The 17,558-nt window shown below is 34.2% G+C and overlaps 1 protein-coding gene across 1 annotated transcript in view; it reads left to right on the top strand.

Annotated features, from left to right (window-relative positions):
- The window catches only part of LOC107742219 (tetratricopeptide repeat protein 13-like), a 21,100-nt gene extending 4,322 nt beyond the window's left edge, over positions 1–16,778 (top strand). Inside the window, exons 6-18 of the mRNA XM_016555117.1 lie at positions 710–802; positions 877–993; positions 2,064–2,174; positions 4,287–4,369; positions 6,078–6,219; positions 9,169–9,343; positions 10,150–10,306; positions 10,441–10,571; positions 12,464–12,596; positions 12,717–12,809; positions 14,396–14,479; positions 15,164–15,248; positions 16,728–16,778. Of these exons, the coding sequence (XP_016410603.1) occupies positions 710–802; positions 877–993; positions 2,064–2,174; positions 4,287–4,369; positions 6,078–6,219; positions 9,169–9,343; positions 10,150–10,306; positions 10,441–10,571; positions 12,464–12,596; positions 12,717–12,809; positions 14,396–14,479; positions 15,164–15,248; positions 16,728–16,778 (1,455 nt within the window). The remainder of the gene's footprint in view (positions 1–709; positions 803–876; positions 994–2,063; positions 2,175–4,286; positions 4,370–6,077; positions 6,220–9,168; positions 9,344–10,149; positions 10,307–10,440; positions 10,572–12,463; positions 12,597–12,716; positions 12,810–14,395; positions 14,480–15,163; positions 15,249–16,727) is intronic.
- Positions 16,779–17,558: the final 780 nt, after the last annotated feature.

Below are 17,558 nucleotides of genomic sequence, written 5' to 3'. Positions count from 1 at the left end.
TGCGCATGCGCTGGTGAGTCTCGTGAAAACCAACGTTTGTTTACAGGATCAAAGGAAGCAAAGTTTACTTTAGCAAAGGAAAACCAGTCTCTTCTTGGCTTATATCGAAATCCTCCGACATTCTTCTTTACAAATCCTCGTTTTGTACTTCTAATTCGTGACCGTTGTTTTGTTTTGATCTCTCCCCTGCGCTTCCACGTTCGTCACTTCTGAGCGGCGCATGCGCAACGCTGAACTCATACGTCATCCGCCCGGAACTGCTTCCGTGTACAACAGTGAGCGCAAGCTAGATTCAAGTGATTATTACGTTTTGAATATGGATATTTTTCTTACAAAAACGCATCGATTCGCTACAGAAGGCCTTTGTTCACCCCCCGGAACCGTGTGAGACACTTTTTTTTTTTTATGGATGGGTGCATTTTATTTAAGTTCTTTTGGACTGAAGCAGTGCAACACCCGCTGAGTGCCATTAAACAGCTTGAAAGATCAAAGACAATATTTAATATAACTCCGACTGGATTCGTCTGAAAGAAGAAAGTCATATTCAAAAACATTTGAATGTTTCAAAAACATTTAAATATCTTAATTATTCCAAACTTTTGAACAATAGTGCGTGTATGTTGGTTTATCAAACACTACTAAATATTTTTGTAGCGTTTGTAGTCATAGCTGAACATATGATTGAAGGTAACTCTCTCGCTCTCTGAAGGACATAAAGAACGCAGACTTGGCTCTGTATGAGTTGAGCAGAGTGATCGCACTGGAGCCCAGCAGACCAGAAGTATACGAGCAGAGGGCGGAGGTGAGGAACGAGGGATTGACAAATTAAGAAGTGTATGAAGTGTTTAGTGGTAATGATGAAGCATGTGATTTCAGATTCTGTCTCCTCTGGGCCGCATCAGTGAAGCTCTGTCAGACCTGACTAAAGCCATACAACTGCAGCCTTCAGCCCGACTCTACAGACACAGAGGAACACTGCTCTTCATATCAGAGGTGCACACACCACAGTCATCTTATCTGTCAAGTAAACTTTGATTTTGACTTGAATAGATTGGTAAAGTGTTATTGTAATGTATAGATCTCTTCATTTAATGTCCTGAGTGGACAGATAGTGCTGGATCTGTCCAGGACCTTCATATTTATCACATCTGGAGATATTTATTATTATCCAGTTTGATTGATGCATAATAGATACTCCAGCGTGATAGTGAATTTTTAATTGTAACAAAGAATCCGTGTGATTGCATAAGGGCGAAATATTTCCCCACACTGATAAATGTTTTTTGGTCATGCAGAAAAGTAACATTTGTGTGAGCTGTGCCTCATACATCGCTACACTATTGATAATTCATAATGGACTTTCTTTTTTTTTTTTACCGCTAATGTGACTTCTCTATTAGTTTTCCATGACCATTTTCTGACCCTACGAAGCAAACTGGCTGTTGTTGCTACTATACCTTTGAGACTTCAGTATTAATTAATCATGTCATTTTGTTTTGTTGCAAAACTTTTGTTGGACTAATGAAATTGTTGACTGTGTTCTGTTCCTGTCAGTCAATTTATGTTTTTATGTTCACCAAAGCTGCATTTATTTGATCAAAATACAGTAAAAAACAATAATATTGTGAAATATTATTACAATTTAAAATAACTATTTTCTATTTTAATATATTATAAAATGGAATTTATTTGTGTGATGCAAAGCTGAATTTTCAGCATCATTACTCCAGTCTTCAGTGTCACCAAATCAGCAAATTAGAGTGATTAATGAAGAAATATTTATTATTATCATCAGTGTTGGAAACCGTTGCTCTGCTTAATATCTTTGGAATCTGTGATACATATTTGCAGGATTGTTCAAAAGAACAGTATTGATTTAAAATAAGATTTTTTTGTAACAAATCTTTACTGTGACTTTTAATCAGTTTAACGAATCCTTGCTGAATAGAAGTATGAATGGAAATTTCTTACATTTCTTAAAACTTTTGAATGATTGTTTAGTTTTAATCACTCAATATTTAATAATATTCACAGATATCTTCCTTTCTCTTATTGTCTTTCAGGATTATATGGCAGCCATGGAGGATTTCCAGCAGTCTCTAGAGCTGAAGAAGAACCAGCCCATCGCTATGCTCTATAAAGGGCTGACCTTCTTCCACAGGGGCCTCCTTAAGGTAAAAAAAAAAAGAAGTTATATCTCAAATGCGGTGCTTTTGTATAAGCGAGAGCCAGTGCAGAATGCCTTGGTTCAAGAACCTTATGTAGTTTCGATGTAAGAACTGGACTGAAGTTACAGCGGAAAGTTTATAAATGTATATTTACAGTAAGTGACATAGCTTACTTTTGGACTGAAGCAGTGCAACACCCGCTGAGTGCCATTAAACAGCTTGAAAGATCAAAGACAATTTTGAATATAACTCCGACTGGATTCGTCTGAAAGAAGAAAGTCATATTCAAAAACATTTGAATGTTTCAAAAACATTTAAATATCTTAATTATTCCAAACTTTTGAACAATAGTGCGTGTATGTTGGTTTATCAAACACTACTAAATATTTTTGTAGCGTTTGTAGTCATAGCTGAACATATGATTGAAGGTAACTCTCTCGCTCTCTGAAGGACATAAAGAACGCAGACTTGGCTCTGTATGAGTTGAGCAGAGTGATCGCACTGGAGCCCAGCAGACCAGAAGTATACGAGCAGAGGGCGGAGGTGAGGAACGAGGGATTGACAAATTAAGAAGTGTATGAAGTGTTTAGTGGTAATGATGAAGCATGTGATTTCAGATTCTGTCTCCTCTGGGCCGCATCAGTGAAGCTCTGTCAGACCTGACTAAAGCCATACAACTGCAGCCTTCAGCCCGACTCTACAGACACAGAGGAACACTGCTCTTCATATCAGAGGTGCACACACCACAGTCATCTTATCTGTCAAGTAAACTTTGATTTTGACTTGAATAGATAGGTAAAGTGTTATTGTAATGTATAGATCTCTTCATTTAATGTCCTGAGTGGACAGATAGTGCTGGATCTGTCCAGGACCTTCATATTTATCACATCTGGAGATATTTATTATTATCCAGTTTGATTGATGCATAATAGATACTCCAGCGTGATAGTGAATTTTTAATTGTAACAAAGAATCCGTGTGATTGCATAAGGGCGAAATATTTCCCCACACTGATAAATGTTTTTTGGTCATGCAGAAAAGTAACATTTGTGTGAGCTGTGCCTCATACATCGCTACACTATTGATAATTCATAATGGACTTTCTTTTTTTTTTTTACCGCTAATGTGACTTCTCTATTAGTTTTCCATGACCATTTTCTGACCCTACGAAGCAAACTGGCTGTTGTTGCTACTATACCTTTGAGACTTCAGTATTAATTAATCATGTCATTTTGTTTTGTTGCAAAACTTTTGTTGGACTAATGAAATTGTTGACTGTGTTCTGTTCCTGTCAGTCAATTTATGTTTTTATGTTCACCAAAGCTGCATTTATTTGATCAAAATACAGTAAAAAACAATAATATTGTGAAATATTATTACAATTTAAAATAACTATTTTCTATTTTAATATATTATAAAATGGAATTTATTTGTGTGATGCAAAGCTGAATTTTCAGCATCATTACTCCAGTCTTCAGTGTCACCAAATCAGCAAATTAGAGTGATTAATGAAGAAATATTTATTATTATCATCAGTGTTGGAAACCGTTGCTCTGCTTAATATCTTTGGAATCTGTGATACATATTTGCAGGATTGTTCAAAAGAACAGTATTGATTTAAAATAAGATTTTTTTGTAACAAATCTTTACTGTGACTTTTAATCAGTTTAACGAATCCTTGCTGAATAGAAGTATGAATGGAAATTTCTTACATTTCTTAAAACTTTTGAATGATTGTTTAGTTTTAATCACTCAATATTTAATAATATTCACAGATATCTTCCTTTCTCTTATTGTCTTTCAGGATTATATGGCAGCCATGGAGGATTTCCAGCAGTCTCTAGAGCTGAAGAAGAACCAGCCCATCGCTATGCTCTATAAAGGGCTGACCTTCTTCCACAGGGGCCTCCTTAAGGTAAAAAAAAAAAGAAGTTATATCTCAAATGCGGTGCTTTTGTATAAGCGAGAGCCAGTGCAGAATGCCTTGGTTCAAGAACCTTATGTAGTTTCGATGTAAGAACTGGACTGAAGTTACAGCGGAAAGTTTATAAATGTATATTTACAGTAAGTGACATAGCTTAGAGTTTACACTACTAACAAATTGTTTTCTGCTTGCAGGAGGCTATAGAGGTGTTTAAAGAAGCTCTCAAATTGAAGTCGGACTTCATAGATGCATATAAAAGCTTGGGTCAGGCTTACAGGTGAGTTGCTACTGACTCATGATGATTTTAACAGTCAGTTTTTTCAGATGTTTCTCTGCAGACAATTGTTCTGTCAGACCTGACTAAAGCCATACAACTGCAGCCTTCAGCCCGACTCTACAGACACAGAGGAACACTGCTCTTCATATCAGAGGTGCACACACCACAGTCATCTTATCTGTCAAGTAAACTTTGATTTTGACTTGAATAGATAGGTAAAGTGTTATTGTAATGTATAGATCTCTTCATTTAATGTCCTGAGTGGACAGATAGTGCTGGATCTGTCCAGGACCTTCATATTTATCACATCTGGAGATATTTATTATTATCCAGTTTGATTGATGCATAATAGATACTCCAGCGTGATAGTGAATTTTTAATTGTAACAAAGAATCCGTGTGATTGCATAAGGGCGAAATATTTCCCCACACTGATAAATGTTTTTTGGTCATGCAGAAAAGTAACATTTGTGTGAGCTGTGCCTCATACATCGCTACACTATTGATAATTCATAATGGACTTTCTTTTTTTTTTTTACCGCTAATGTGACTTCTCTATTAGTTTTCCATGACCATTTTCTGACCCTACGAAGCAAACTGGCTGTTGTTGCTACTATACCTTTGAGACTTCAGTATTAATTAATCATGTCATTTTGTTTTGTTGCAAAACTTTTGTTGGACTAATGAAATTGTTGACTGTGTTCTGTTCCTGTCAGTCAATTTATGTTTTTATGTTCACCAAAGCTGCATTTATTTGATCAAAATACAGTAAAAAACAATAATATTGTGAAATATTATTACAATTTAAAATAACTATTTTCTATTTTAATATATTATAAAATGGAATTTATTTGTGTGATGCAAAGCTGAATTTTCAGCATCATTACTCCAGTCTTCAGTGTCACCAAATCAGCAAATTAGAGTGATTAATGAAGAAATATTTATTATTATCATCAGTGTTGGAAACCGTTGCTCTGCTTAATATCTTTGGAATCTGTGATACATATTTGCAGGATTGTTCAAAAGAACAGTATTGATTTAAAATAAGATTTTTTTGTAACAAATCTTTACTGTGACTTTTAATCAGTTTAACGAATCCTTGCTGAATAGAAGTATGAATGGAAATTTCTTACATTTCTTAAAACTTTTGAATGATTGTTTAGTTTTAATCACTCAATATTTAATAATATTCACAGATATCTTCCTTTCTCTTATTGTCTTTCAGGATTATATGGCAGCCATGGAGGATTTCCAGCAGTCTCTAGAGCTGAAGAAGAACCAGCCCATCGCTATGCTCTATAAAGGGCTGACCTTCTTCCACAGGGGCCTCCTTAAGGTAAAAAAAAAAAGAAGTTATATCTCAAATGCGGTGCTTTTGTATAAGCGAGAGCCAGTGCAGAATGCCTTGGTTCAAGAACCTTATGTAGTTTCGATGTAAGAACTGGACTGAAGTTACAGCGGAAAGTTTATAAATGTATATTTACAGTAAGTGACATAGCTTAGAGTTTACACTACTAACAAATTGTTTTCTGCATGCAGGAGGCTATAGAGGTGTTTAAAGAAGCTCTCAAATTGAAGTCAGACTTCATAGATGCATATAAAAGCTTGGGTCAGGCTTACAGGTGAGCTGCTACTGACTCATGATGATTTTAACAGTCAGTTTTTTCAGATGTTTCTCTGCAGACAATTGTGTGTGTGTATGTGTTCAGGGAGTTGGGTGATTTTGAGAATGCTATGGAGAGCTTCCAGAAAGCTCTGTTACTGGATCAGAACCACATCCAGTCTCTCCAGCTCAGAGGAATGATGCTGTACCACCACGGCAGCCTGCAGGAGGCCATAGGCAACTTTAAGGTAAATCGATCGTGTGCGTCCCAAATGGTGTTGTATTTACCTCTTTGTTAGCAGTAGTAATCCTTAAAAACAACATGAAGTAAAATAGATTTGAAGCAGACCGATTACTTAATGTAATGAATGTTAATATCATAACCCAATGTGTTCCAATCAAAACATTTCTTGATAGATAAAATCGAAACTGTACATTATTTCCCAGTAAATATTAATTTATAATTTATGCATTTAGCAGACGCTTTTATCTAAAGCGACTTACAGCGCATTCAGGCTATACATTTTTGACCAGTATGTGTGTTCCCTGGGAATCAAACCCACGACCTTTTGCGCTGCTAACGCAATGCTCTACCACTGAGCCACAAGAACATTAAAATATTCAGTTTTAATGGAAAGTACTGTATATTACATTGCAGTAAAATGAATATAAGGATGAATACAGAAGAATTAATATCAGTTCTTATTAGGGCTGTCAAAAAAAATTTGAATTTCTAATATTCGTCGAATTTAAAATTAAAATCTACATTCGAATGCAAAAACATTGCATTCAAATTTTAGGTGTGCGTTGGAGGCAGCCTTATCAGTGGCGCACGAGATGCGATGACGATGTAAGTGTCGTTGCATTATAATGTGTTTGTTAGCCTATCCAGTTGAAGCCACTAGATGCGGCACTGCTGCGTTGTTCATTAAAAATATTGCGGAAAAAGAGAACATCAAAGCGGAGAAGATCTTGTTTACGTCAAAACTAAAACCAAGCCGTTCACACAGAACACATATTTCGCGCATTTTCTAGACGGACATCTATCACCGTTGCACTCGCATCTCGCACAAAAGAGCCGCATGTTTAGAAAGCCATGTAAAATTAATGCAAGTTCAACTTTGAAAAAAACATATATAGAGACTTTATGGTTTTTTTCCCCCCCATCCCACTGCATCTCATGTTTTTAAATGAAAAATGTACTCTGTGTGATTGGCTTTCCGCCCTTTGTATTAAACTATGCATACATACATGATGCTGTTTTGTTTATAGTTGTTTAAGCAACTTAATTATAATTGGTTTATAAACATTATTTTAAACATTATGCACTTTTTTCATAGATAGTCATGTTACCTTATGCTTTGAATAAATGTGCATTAGTGATATTTTGCTCGATGCGCCCTCTTGTGGCCTCAGAAGAGAAGCCAAAAGCTTTTCTTCACCCTAACTGAAATTATGAATTTTAAATTCGAATATAATTCGAATTTTGATAATATTAAAGTACAAAATTCAAATTTAGTTTTTCAGCCATTTTGACAGCCCTAGTTCTCATAAGCTTTAGCAAAAATACAAGATTCACAAATCATTTCAGAATACCTTCAACGGTAGACTTCAATTTTTTTTCTACTAAGTGTTTTTACAAAGTGAGGGTCAACTCAGAATGATCTTATGTTGTAATTGACAGTATATGCTGTTAGTGGAGTTTAAGCAAAGTTCACCCAAAAATGAAACTTCTGTGATCATTTACTCGCCTTTATGTCACTCAAAACCCACAAGGCTTTCGTCCATCTTTGAAACACAATTGAAGATTTTTAATGAAACCTGAGAGATTTCTGTTCCTCCATCGAAATATCCATTCCACCAAAACTTTGATGCTTCAAAAAGTTCATAAAGACAATGTAAAAGTAATCCATATGAATTAGGCTTGCTGGTGTTGACTTTTATCTAAGGTGATTTTGGAAGTTTTTTTAAACATTCGTTTCTTATTTAATTGGTTCCACATTGTTTGCTGATTTTTACTTTATTTAAACTTTGTCATTTATTTATTTTATTTGACATCAAGGTGTGCCTCCAAGCTTTCTTACTCGTTTTGCTAATAAACGTTCTACGTTTTTTTTATTTATTTGGTTATATATTGTACATGTTTACTTAGCCTATTTCCAGTTTTGTATATTTAAACTATGTAAGTTATTTGTTATTTTATATTAGGCATAGCCTGCCCTATAGCATGGTGTATTTGTATTTGTTTTGTTAATAAAAGTTCTATGTTTTATATATAGGCTAAAGTGAGTTTGACATTGTATTTTGTTGTTGCATTCAAGCAATTGATGCCGACCTGCCGCTAATTCGAAAGTGAAAGTAAAATGCGCACGGCGCTTTTAAGCTATTTAAAAGCGACGGAAAGCGAGGAAAAGAGGGAAAATTCAAACAAACTAAAAATTAACAATTGCTTTACTCCGAATTGCCGCTATTTCAAAGTGAAAGTAAAATGCGCAAGCCGCTTTTACAAGCTATTTAAAAGCGAAGGAAAGCTAGGAAAAGAGGGAACGCCCCGCCCCCACGGTGATACCGGTATTACCGGTGTTGTCACACGTCGATTAACCGGTGGGAAAATTTCCTCACCGTCACAACCCTAATATGAATATTTGAAAACATTGATTACCCCACATGCATAGATCGCATTGCGTATGGTAAACGGAAGCTCAAAGCACTTGTTTGACACGTAAGAACCAATGAGGTTTGTTCTCGCAAAAAATGTTCATTTGTGTTTCTGAAGCCAAACAAAAGTCTAATGGGTTTGCAGCAACATGAGGATATGTAAACTACAGAAGTAAAATGTTTGGGTGAACTGTTACTTTAAATTGTTTTTGTTTGTTTAAATGGATTCATCTGTGTCACTTATTTGGGAAGATCAAGTAGACTTTTTTTTTTTTCAGTCAAGATGACCTGTGGAGAGTAGTGCAACTCCAAAGTCCTTCTTTACAATATCAATACCATTGATTTTTTTGTTTTAAAGTCACTTATACACGATTGTGTTTTCCTTGTGTCGTTTTAATCAATTCTTGTATTGAATCTCCAAACGAACATGTTCTTGAGTTATTCTGGTCAGATGCTGACAGTTCTAGCTTGGATTGCACATTTGGTCTGCTGTCCTGTGGTTGTTTGTTTCACTAGTGTTTTATCATGTTGTCTTTCAGAGATGTCTGCAGCTGGAGCCCTATAATGAAGTGTGTCAGTACATGAAGGGTCTCGGTCATGTGGCCATGGGCCAGTTCTACGAGGGCATTAAAGCTCAGACGAAAGTCATGCTCAACGACCCTCTCTTGGGACAGAAAGCCAGCTCCGAGTATCTCAAAGTCAAATATCTCAGAGGTGAGAAATTAGAGCCATATAATAATTTCCACGTGGTCATTAACAAGCATTACATAATGCTTAACAGATCAGTAGTTCTCATTAGCTTCAGTATCTGTGTTAGCCAGATAGATATTGTTATCTTAGTGACATAAATCAGCAAAATTTGCAACAGCATTTTCAGAAAGTTTAGAAAAAAAATTGCTCCATGAGTGTAAATGAAATCACATTGGTTCCGGTCCATCCTTATTGTTGAGCCCTGTAACGGAAGTGTAAATATTTAAATATTTCAGATTTTTAATAAAAATAAGTAAACTTTACTAAAATGATGTAGCTAGATTTATTTTTTTTTGACTTTTAGAAATGTTTTTTTTTTGTTTTTTTAGCAAAATTTCAATACAAATGTGATGTTGTGAAGTATTATCACAATTTCACATTTATTTATTTAGATATATAAATCACTTCAGTGTCACATGATCCTTCAGAAATCATTCTAATATGCTGATTTGATGCTCAAGAAACATTTCTTATTATCTGTATTGAAAACAGTTGTGCTGCTTCATATTTTCGTGGAAACCATGATTTTTTTTTTCCATTCTTGATGTTCAAAAGAATAGCATTTACTTGAAAAAGATTTTTTTTTTTTTCTAACAAACACACGAATTTTTCTAACAAATATTTTGAAACCTTGTGTGTGTATATGTAGTATAGTAATCATATTACATCAAAAATATAATTATAATTAAATTAATTTACCCCTGAATGTTTTAGATCAATGATTTGGAGTTGAAATATGCTCTGTTTTTCTTTCTGATTTAATGTGATAGAATACTCCCGTTATTTACACTCTCATCTGGATGTACCCGTTGCGGAGTATAACGTTGATCAGGATTTGCCTGGAAACTTTAAGAACCACTGGGCCAAAAATCTTCCCTTCCTCATTGAGGACTATGAAGAACAGCCTGGACTTCAGCCTCATATTAAGTGAGTTTAGATGCAAAATGAGTCTTTTTGTGTTTTTGGCATCATAGGCACATTTGAATCAAATTTCTATGTATGAATAATGAGATATCAGCTTGTTTTTGCATGTTGTAACTTTCTTTATTCACTCCTTGTAGAGATGTTCTACCTCAGAACTTTGACAGTTACTCTGCTGAAGTGCAGAAGCTGATCTGTACAGCGGATCACCTCGGCGCACTGATGCAGTACGACACATTAGGCTTCTTACCAAACCTCAGAATACACAGAGGTCAGAGCTCTTTAGAAGCACCAAATAATACAATCATACCATTTTTTAAATATGTTTAAATGACTATATATATATATATATATATATATATATATACACATGCACATATACATATAGTGCATATACTTACTTGCTGGCAACCTGCCAAAATAAAACCTTGCTGATTTTAGTTTTGAAAATGATGAAAATTCATTAAAAAAAAGTTAATATTAGCATTGTATTTTTAAGTGTACTATAAAATAACTATTTTTATTTTACACTTAATTTATTTTTAAATATAATGGTAGTATCACACTGATTATTTTATTTATTTTATCAAAATACAAAATAAATAAATGCAATAATACTATTATCACTCTTAATTATCATTTTATTGTTATAGTTATATTTAATGAGTCACACTATGTGCAGTGCGAGTACCAAAACCAAATCTCCAGGTGCTCTCATGAGAACCAGACTGAAAAACTTGTGCACACCTCTATATATCAAATATCATGTGGTGCAAAAAAAACCACACACTCACACTTGAATACATATTAGTGTACACAATCATTATTTTACGTAAGTTTTTTTTTGTATAATTTTTTTGTTACATTTTTTTTCTTTAGATCAGAGCTCTTTAAAATCACTAAATAATTAAGTGATACAGGTATTTAATGAAAAGTTTAAAAATAAAGTACTATATAAGGAAAAAAATATTAAATCGTTGTGCAGCCTTCACATAAAAATTGATAATATATTTTCTATATATATTGCACCTTGAATGCTTAAACAGTTATTAGTTTTTAAATATAATTTTCCAGGTTTTCTTTCTTTCTTTCTTTCTTTCTTTTTTTCTTTTCATTTAAGGGAAACCAGACTTAGTGCAATCTTACCACTTATTACACAACATTTCACCACACAAATAATCATGGCGATAAAAAGATATTGATTTAAGACAAAACTGTTTTAAAATCTTACCAGTGTGTTAGTTATCTTATAATCCATTACCATGTACAAAACAATCGTGGCAAAATGGCAGCAGCTGCGTTTGTATGAAACGAGAGAGCGAGTCTGCGATACCAGGATGACATAATTAAATAACTGTACACATAATATTGAGTCGAGTTTTAATATTTTATTAGCGAACCAAACGCAAAGCTTCCACCAAGAAAAAACAGTTCCTAGCAAGAGTATAGTGCCGACTTCAGTTACCCGGATGAGCCTGTGTTATCAGCTTGTTATCGAGGAATAACAGACCTCGGAATGTCGCGACTGACCAATCAGAATCAAGTATTCCACAGAGCCGTGTAATAATTTATAAATATCACTAAATCTTTAGGAGTTGCACCACATGATATTTTTTTGTAACCTGAACTATCATTGTCATTAACATTGTCTTGTCATCAAAAGGTAAAATAATATAATTAAAAAATATTTATATATTGACAGTCATGAGGGTCTACATGAGGATCCTCAAGCTATGGTATCATTTCCTGTTTTATGTTGTTGTTTTTTTGCATGTAGATTAGACCACAAGTGTTTGTTGATAGCACTAGATAACTTTGATTTTATTTAAGTAATAAGCAGTGGTTTTAATTATTTTTTTATTCAGTTTTATTTACTTTTTTTTTTTTTTAGAAATAATAATAATAAAGTTGAATGCCAAACTGCTTAATATGGTTTTCATTTTTTCATTTAAATTACATTTTTTACGAGGACTTTTTTTTTCATTATTATATCAAAACAGTTCCATTTTTGACTTTGTTTCCAAAAAAATTTAAAGAAATCTAAATGAATTGTAATTCAAAAATAAAAAGCATATTCATCGTAGAAGAGGTGCATTCAAGTCATCATATTTTTGAATTGCATTTTTAATGTTGTCTTGTGTTTTTATTGTGTGTTTTGTGTAGCGATGGGCTTGGCCACCATAGAGGTGATGCAGGCCATGCAGCGCACCTGGAGTAACTCGAAGGTTCGAGTCAACGGAAAGACCAGACAGCTGCAGTGGAGAGACATGTTTGACATCGCAGTGAAATGGAGAAGGTCAGATTCCAGCCAGCGTTCCTGAGCTCTTCTCACGGCTCTGTGGAGGGTGTTACCAAGGCTTGATGACTGATCTTTACTGTTGTGTGTGTGTGTGTGTGTGTTCACGGGTGTGAGCAGGATTGCAGATCCAGACCAGCCTGTGCTGTGGTTGGATCAGATGCCTGCCAGGAGTCTTAGCAGAGGATTTAACAACCACATTAACCTCATCAGGTGCTGTATCTGCCCTCAATGTACAGAGTCATTTGCTCTGTAAAGCTGCCAGTCCTAATCGCTTAAGAACTTTTTGACTTTTAAGGATTGATGATAACTATAACCATGAAGTTTTAATAATTATCTAAAGTCTCCACACCACAACGGTCTTGAAAACGACATGAAGAACAATATTGTTGAAATCACTTTTAGAACACGTTTTCTTTTTCTGCTGATGATGAAATATTGAAAGCCAATTAGAATCCACCCGAGTTTAAGAGCTTGCAGTAAATTGTGTGTTTGATCCGTAGTACAGTGTGTAAAATAAAACCAAAATTGCAATTTGGCTCAGTGTGATTATCAAATCACAAATGCTCTGATTTAATGAAATAAGTATATGCACAGATTGGCTCGGTTCACAGTAAATGCTAATCCACCCCAACTCCAGTTTGGTTCCGTTTACATGCATTTGGGGAAAAAAAATAGAAGCTTTAAAGGCTGGTTTTCCATCAAAATAATTTTACAGTTGTAATTTAAAATCATATTTTATTATATTTGAATATATATTTTATTTTACAGTGAAATATCACACTAATAATTTAGTAGTAGTAATAATAATGATAATAATAATAATAATTATTATCATTGCTGTTGTTTGATCAGAATCAGAATCAGAAAGAGCTTTATTGCCACACAAGGAAATCGTCTTGGTGCCAGGAGCTTCCAGTGCAGAAAGTACAAACATAGTGCAGACATACATATAATTTAAAGGTCCCATATTGTCAAAACTGAAAAACTGAGGTCTATGTGCCATGTAACTACTTTAAGCTCCTTATGTAGCCGAATCTGCGCTGGTTTGAATGAGCCGACTCCAGTTTCCCCTTTGTTTTGCTGCCTCCAGCTAGCGCCGTGAAGTCGGCTGACCCTACTTACCTGTGGTTGGCCTGGCCATGCGTCACTCAGAAAACAACAGGCCAATCAGAAGAGAGGCTCATGAATATTAATTAGACAGGCCAAAATCGACCTGTTCTCAGCAGAGCTCCTGAGAGAGGAGCTGTAAAAATATATTGAGATGGTTTTCGGTACTTATACCGCAAATATATATTCTTAAGGACATCAAAACCTAAAATAAAACTCCAGAAAGGTGTAAAATATGTGACCTTTATGGTAATAAAAACACTAATAATAAAGAGAATAGACGATAACAATATAGCCATACTGATGTGTAATCCCAAAATGTTGACCACCTTGTGCAGCCCTACAAACAAGCATGGTGAACCTTGCAATTTTGAAAAATACTTTAATAGTACAGAGAAGCCTTGATACCATACTGATATATTACTGATATTGTCTATACCAACATTGGTATCATTAATGACGATTCTGTACAGAGAAGATACAGCCAGTTTCACACTACGAGCGTTAGCAGAGTGCGAATCGTTTTACTTCCTGTCCTTTCTCATTGAAACATTGAGGGTAAGCATTTTCTGTAAAGCTGCTTTGAAACTATAATATGCGCTGCTCATGCTTGTAGCGTGAAACGGGCCTAAAACTCTATTGCTGTGTCTGTTTTCTAGCGTTTTAATGGGTTTTCTGTTATTTCTCAGAGGGCAGATCATTAATATCAGATATCTGGAGTATTTCAGAAGTATTCTCGGCTTCGTAAAGGAAAGAATACTGGTTTATCATGGGTGAGTCTCTTTTGTGTGTTTGTGTGTGGGATTTTAATATTTTTTTAAATATTATACTGACAAGCTTCACATTTGTTTTATTAGTTTTTTTCATTTACTCATTAAATAACACACACCTCATTAATTCACAGCTCTCTTCATGTATGCACAAAATTATTAAACGGAACATTTTCAACACTGATAATAATAAATGTTTCTTGAGCATCAAAATCATTATATTAGAATGATTTCTGAAAGATCATGTGACACTGAAGACTGGAGTGATGATGCTGAAAATTCAGCTTTACCATCACAGGAATACATTACATTTGAAAATATATTGAAATTAAAAACTATTATTTTACATTGTAATCATATTTCAGAATGTTACTGTTTTTACTGTATTTTTGATCAAATAAATGCATACTTGATGAGCAAAAGAAACTTCCTTCAAAAACGTCAAAAAATCTTACTGTTCTCAGAGTTTTGAACTGTAGTGTACATTTTATTTTATACCCTGTACATTCAAACACTTCACCCGTTCAGTCATCATATGACCCCTTTAAAAACGTAGTTTGTTCATTCATTATTTTCTTCAAACACCTTATTTTTTTTATACATGCATTCACTCACATAGAGTTGATCTTTTTTTCATTGTCCATTTATGAATACACTTTATTTTCCTGCGTGTGTTTTCTCCGTCAGGGCGTATAACCCACGGGGGCTTCAGGACGTAAAGCAGGCTCTGGAAAATGTGAATAAAGTGGAGGATCTGCTGCCCATCATGAAGGTAACATGAGTGTTAAACATAACAATCAGTGTTTTTAATCATTTAATTATTATCTTTATTAATCATTAACCAGATAATTTGTGCGCTGAACGAAATGAAACGAATCTTTCTGGTTGGACAAGCTCAGCGACTGTTTCTAGGTCTAGAAGCGTCTTTCTCACCCTAAAAGTTGACCAGCAATTAATGTCTGAGATAAATTCAGTTTTCTTTTGTTTTAGTTTTTTGGCTATAAGAATCTAAAAAAATATTAGTGCAAGAATTATTAGTGCTCAAGAAACATATACTATTATTATCAATGTTGAAAACTGTTTTTGCTACATAATATTTTTATGAAAACCATGATAGGCATTTGTGACCCTGGAGCACAAAACCAGTCTTAAGTCTCTGGGGTATATTTGAGATTCCAGATTTTCAAATAGTTGTATCTCTGCCAAATATTGTCCTATCCTAACAAACCATACATCAATGGAAAGCTTATTTATCAGATGTATAAATCTAAATTTAAAAAAATTGACCCTTAAGACTGGTTTTGTGGTTCAGGGTCACATTTATTTGAAATATAAATATTTTGTATCATTATTAATGTATTTACTGTCATTTTTGATCTATTTAATGTGTCCTTGCTGTTATTTTTTTAAAGCTTTTGAATGGTATTGTATCACCGTTTTTACGAAACATTTAATCAACTAAAACTCTCTTCAAATTTGTTATAACAACATTTTCAACATTGTTTCAACATAATAAAAATAAATGTTTCTTGAGCAGCAAATCGGCATATTAGAATGATTTCTGAAGGATCATGTGACACTGAAGACTGGAGTAATGATGCTGAAAATTCAGCTTTGATCACAGGAATAAATGACATTTTAAAATGTATGAAAATAGAAAACACTTCTTTTAAATTGTAATCATATTTCAAAATATTACACTTTTTACTGTAAATTAATCAAATAAATGCAGCCTTGGTATAAGGATAAGAAACTTCTTTCAGAAACAATAAAAAAAAAAAAAGTGTGTTAAACTGTATAAATAATTCCATTACAAATTTTTAAATCTTTCATTGATTTTATTTTGATCTCCCTTTCTTGTACACCATTCATACTGTATATTTCATGTGATAATCAAAATTATCTTTGTAAACACATGTGTAATGAATGCTAATCGTTTTATTTGCCGGCTCATAATTATGCCTTGGCATTTGACACTTGCATTCGTGTTTAATAATAGACATTTATTTAAAAACAACCATTCATACTGTATATTTCATGTGATAATCAAAATTATCTTTGTAAACACATGTGTAATGAATGCTAATCGTTTTATTTGCCGGCTCATAATTATGCCTTGGCATTTGACACTTGCATTCGTGTTTAATAATAGACATATTTATTTAAAAACACATGCATGTTCTCATAAAGCGCATGAAGAAAGACTGAATGTTTCTCTGATGTGCTTCTGTGTGTGTTTGTATATCTGAAGCAGTTCAACAGTAAAACCAGAGATGGCTTCACAGTCAATAGTGAAAACTAAGCTGTACACTCACTACTTTACATTGTAGCAAAGTGTCATTTCTTCAGTGTTGTCACATGAAAAAATATTTACAAAAATGTGAGGGGTGTACTCACTTCTGTGAGATACTGTATATATACTGTAGATGCCTTTCTATGGGCTGCTGTAAGCTGTCTGCCATATTGGAACAGCCATAGCAGGTCCATAAATCTCAAGAGCAAGTTAATTGTGCGTCTGCAACCGTAGCCATAGTATAAATGAATATCTCTATCTGCAACAGACTTCAGCAGATAATTTTGCTCAACTAACACAATACAACAACTGTTAGCTAACATGAAATTAAAGGGATCGTTCACCCAAAAATGAAAATTCTGTTATTAATTAAGTCAAGTCAAGTCACCTTTATTTGTATAGCGCTTTATACAATACTGGTTGTGTCAAAGCAGCTTTACAGAGTCAAACAGGAAAATAGTTTGTCAATGATGCAAGAAGACAATAACAGAGTAATTTTTCCAGAGTTTGGGCGCTAAATAGGAAAAGAATCTGCCGCCCGCAGTTGATTTTGATATTCTAGGTATTATCAAATGGCCAGAGTTTTGAGATCGCAGTGGACGTGAAGGACTATAATGCAATATGAGCTCGCTCAAGTACTGAGGAGCCAAACCATTCAGGGCTTTATAAGTAATAAGCAAGATTTTAAAATCTATACGATGTTCAATAGGTAGCCAGTGCAGTGTTGACAGAACCGGGCTAATATGGTCATACTTCCTGGTTCTAGTAAGAACTCTAGCTGCTGCATTC

This window comes from Sinocyclocheilus rhinocerous, unplaced genomic scaffold (assembly GCF_001515625.1).
Source record: "Sinocyclocheilus rhinocerous isolate Xijiao unplaced genomic scaffold, SAMN03320098_v1.1 scaffold2752, whole genome shotgun sequence".
In the NCBI taxonomy this organism is placed as follows: Eukaryota; Metazoa; Chordata; class Actinopteri; order Cypriniformes; family Cyprinidae; genus Sinocyclocheilus; species Sinocyclocheilus rhinocerous.
Note: the sequence above shows the minus strand (reverse complement) of the source record. Positions and strands in the feature narration are given on the sequence as shown.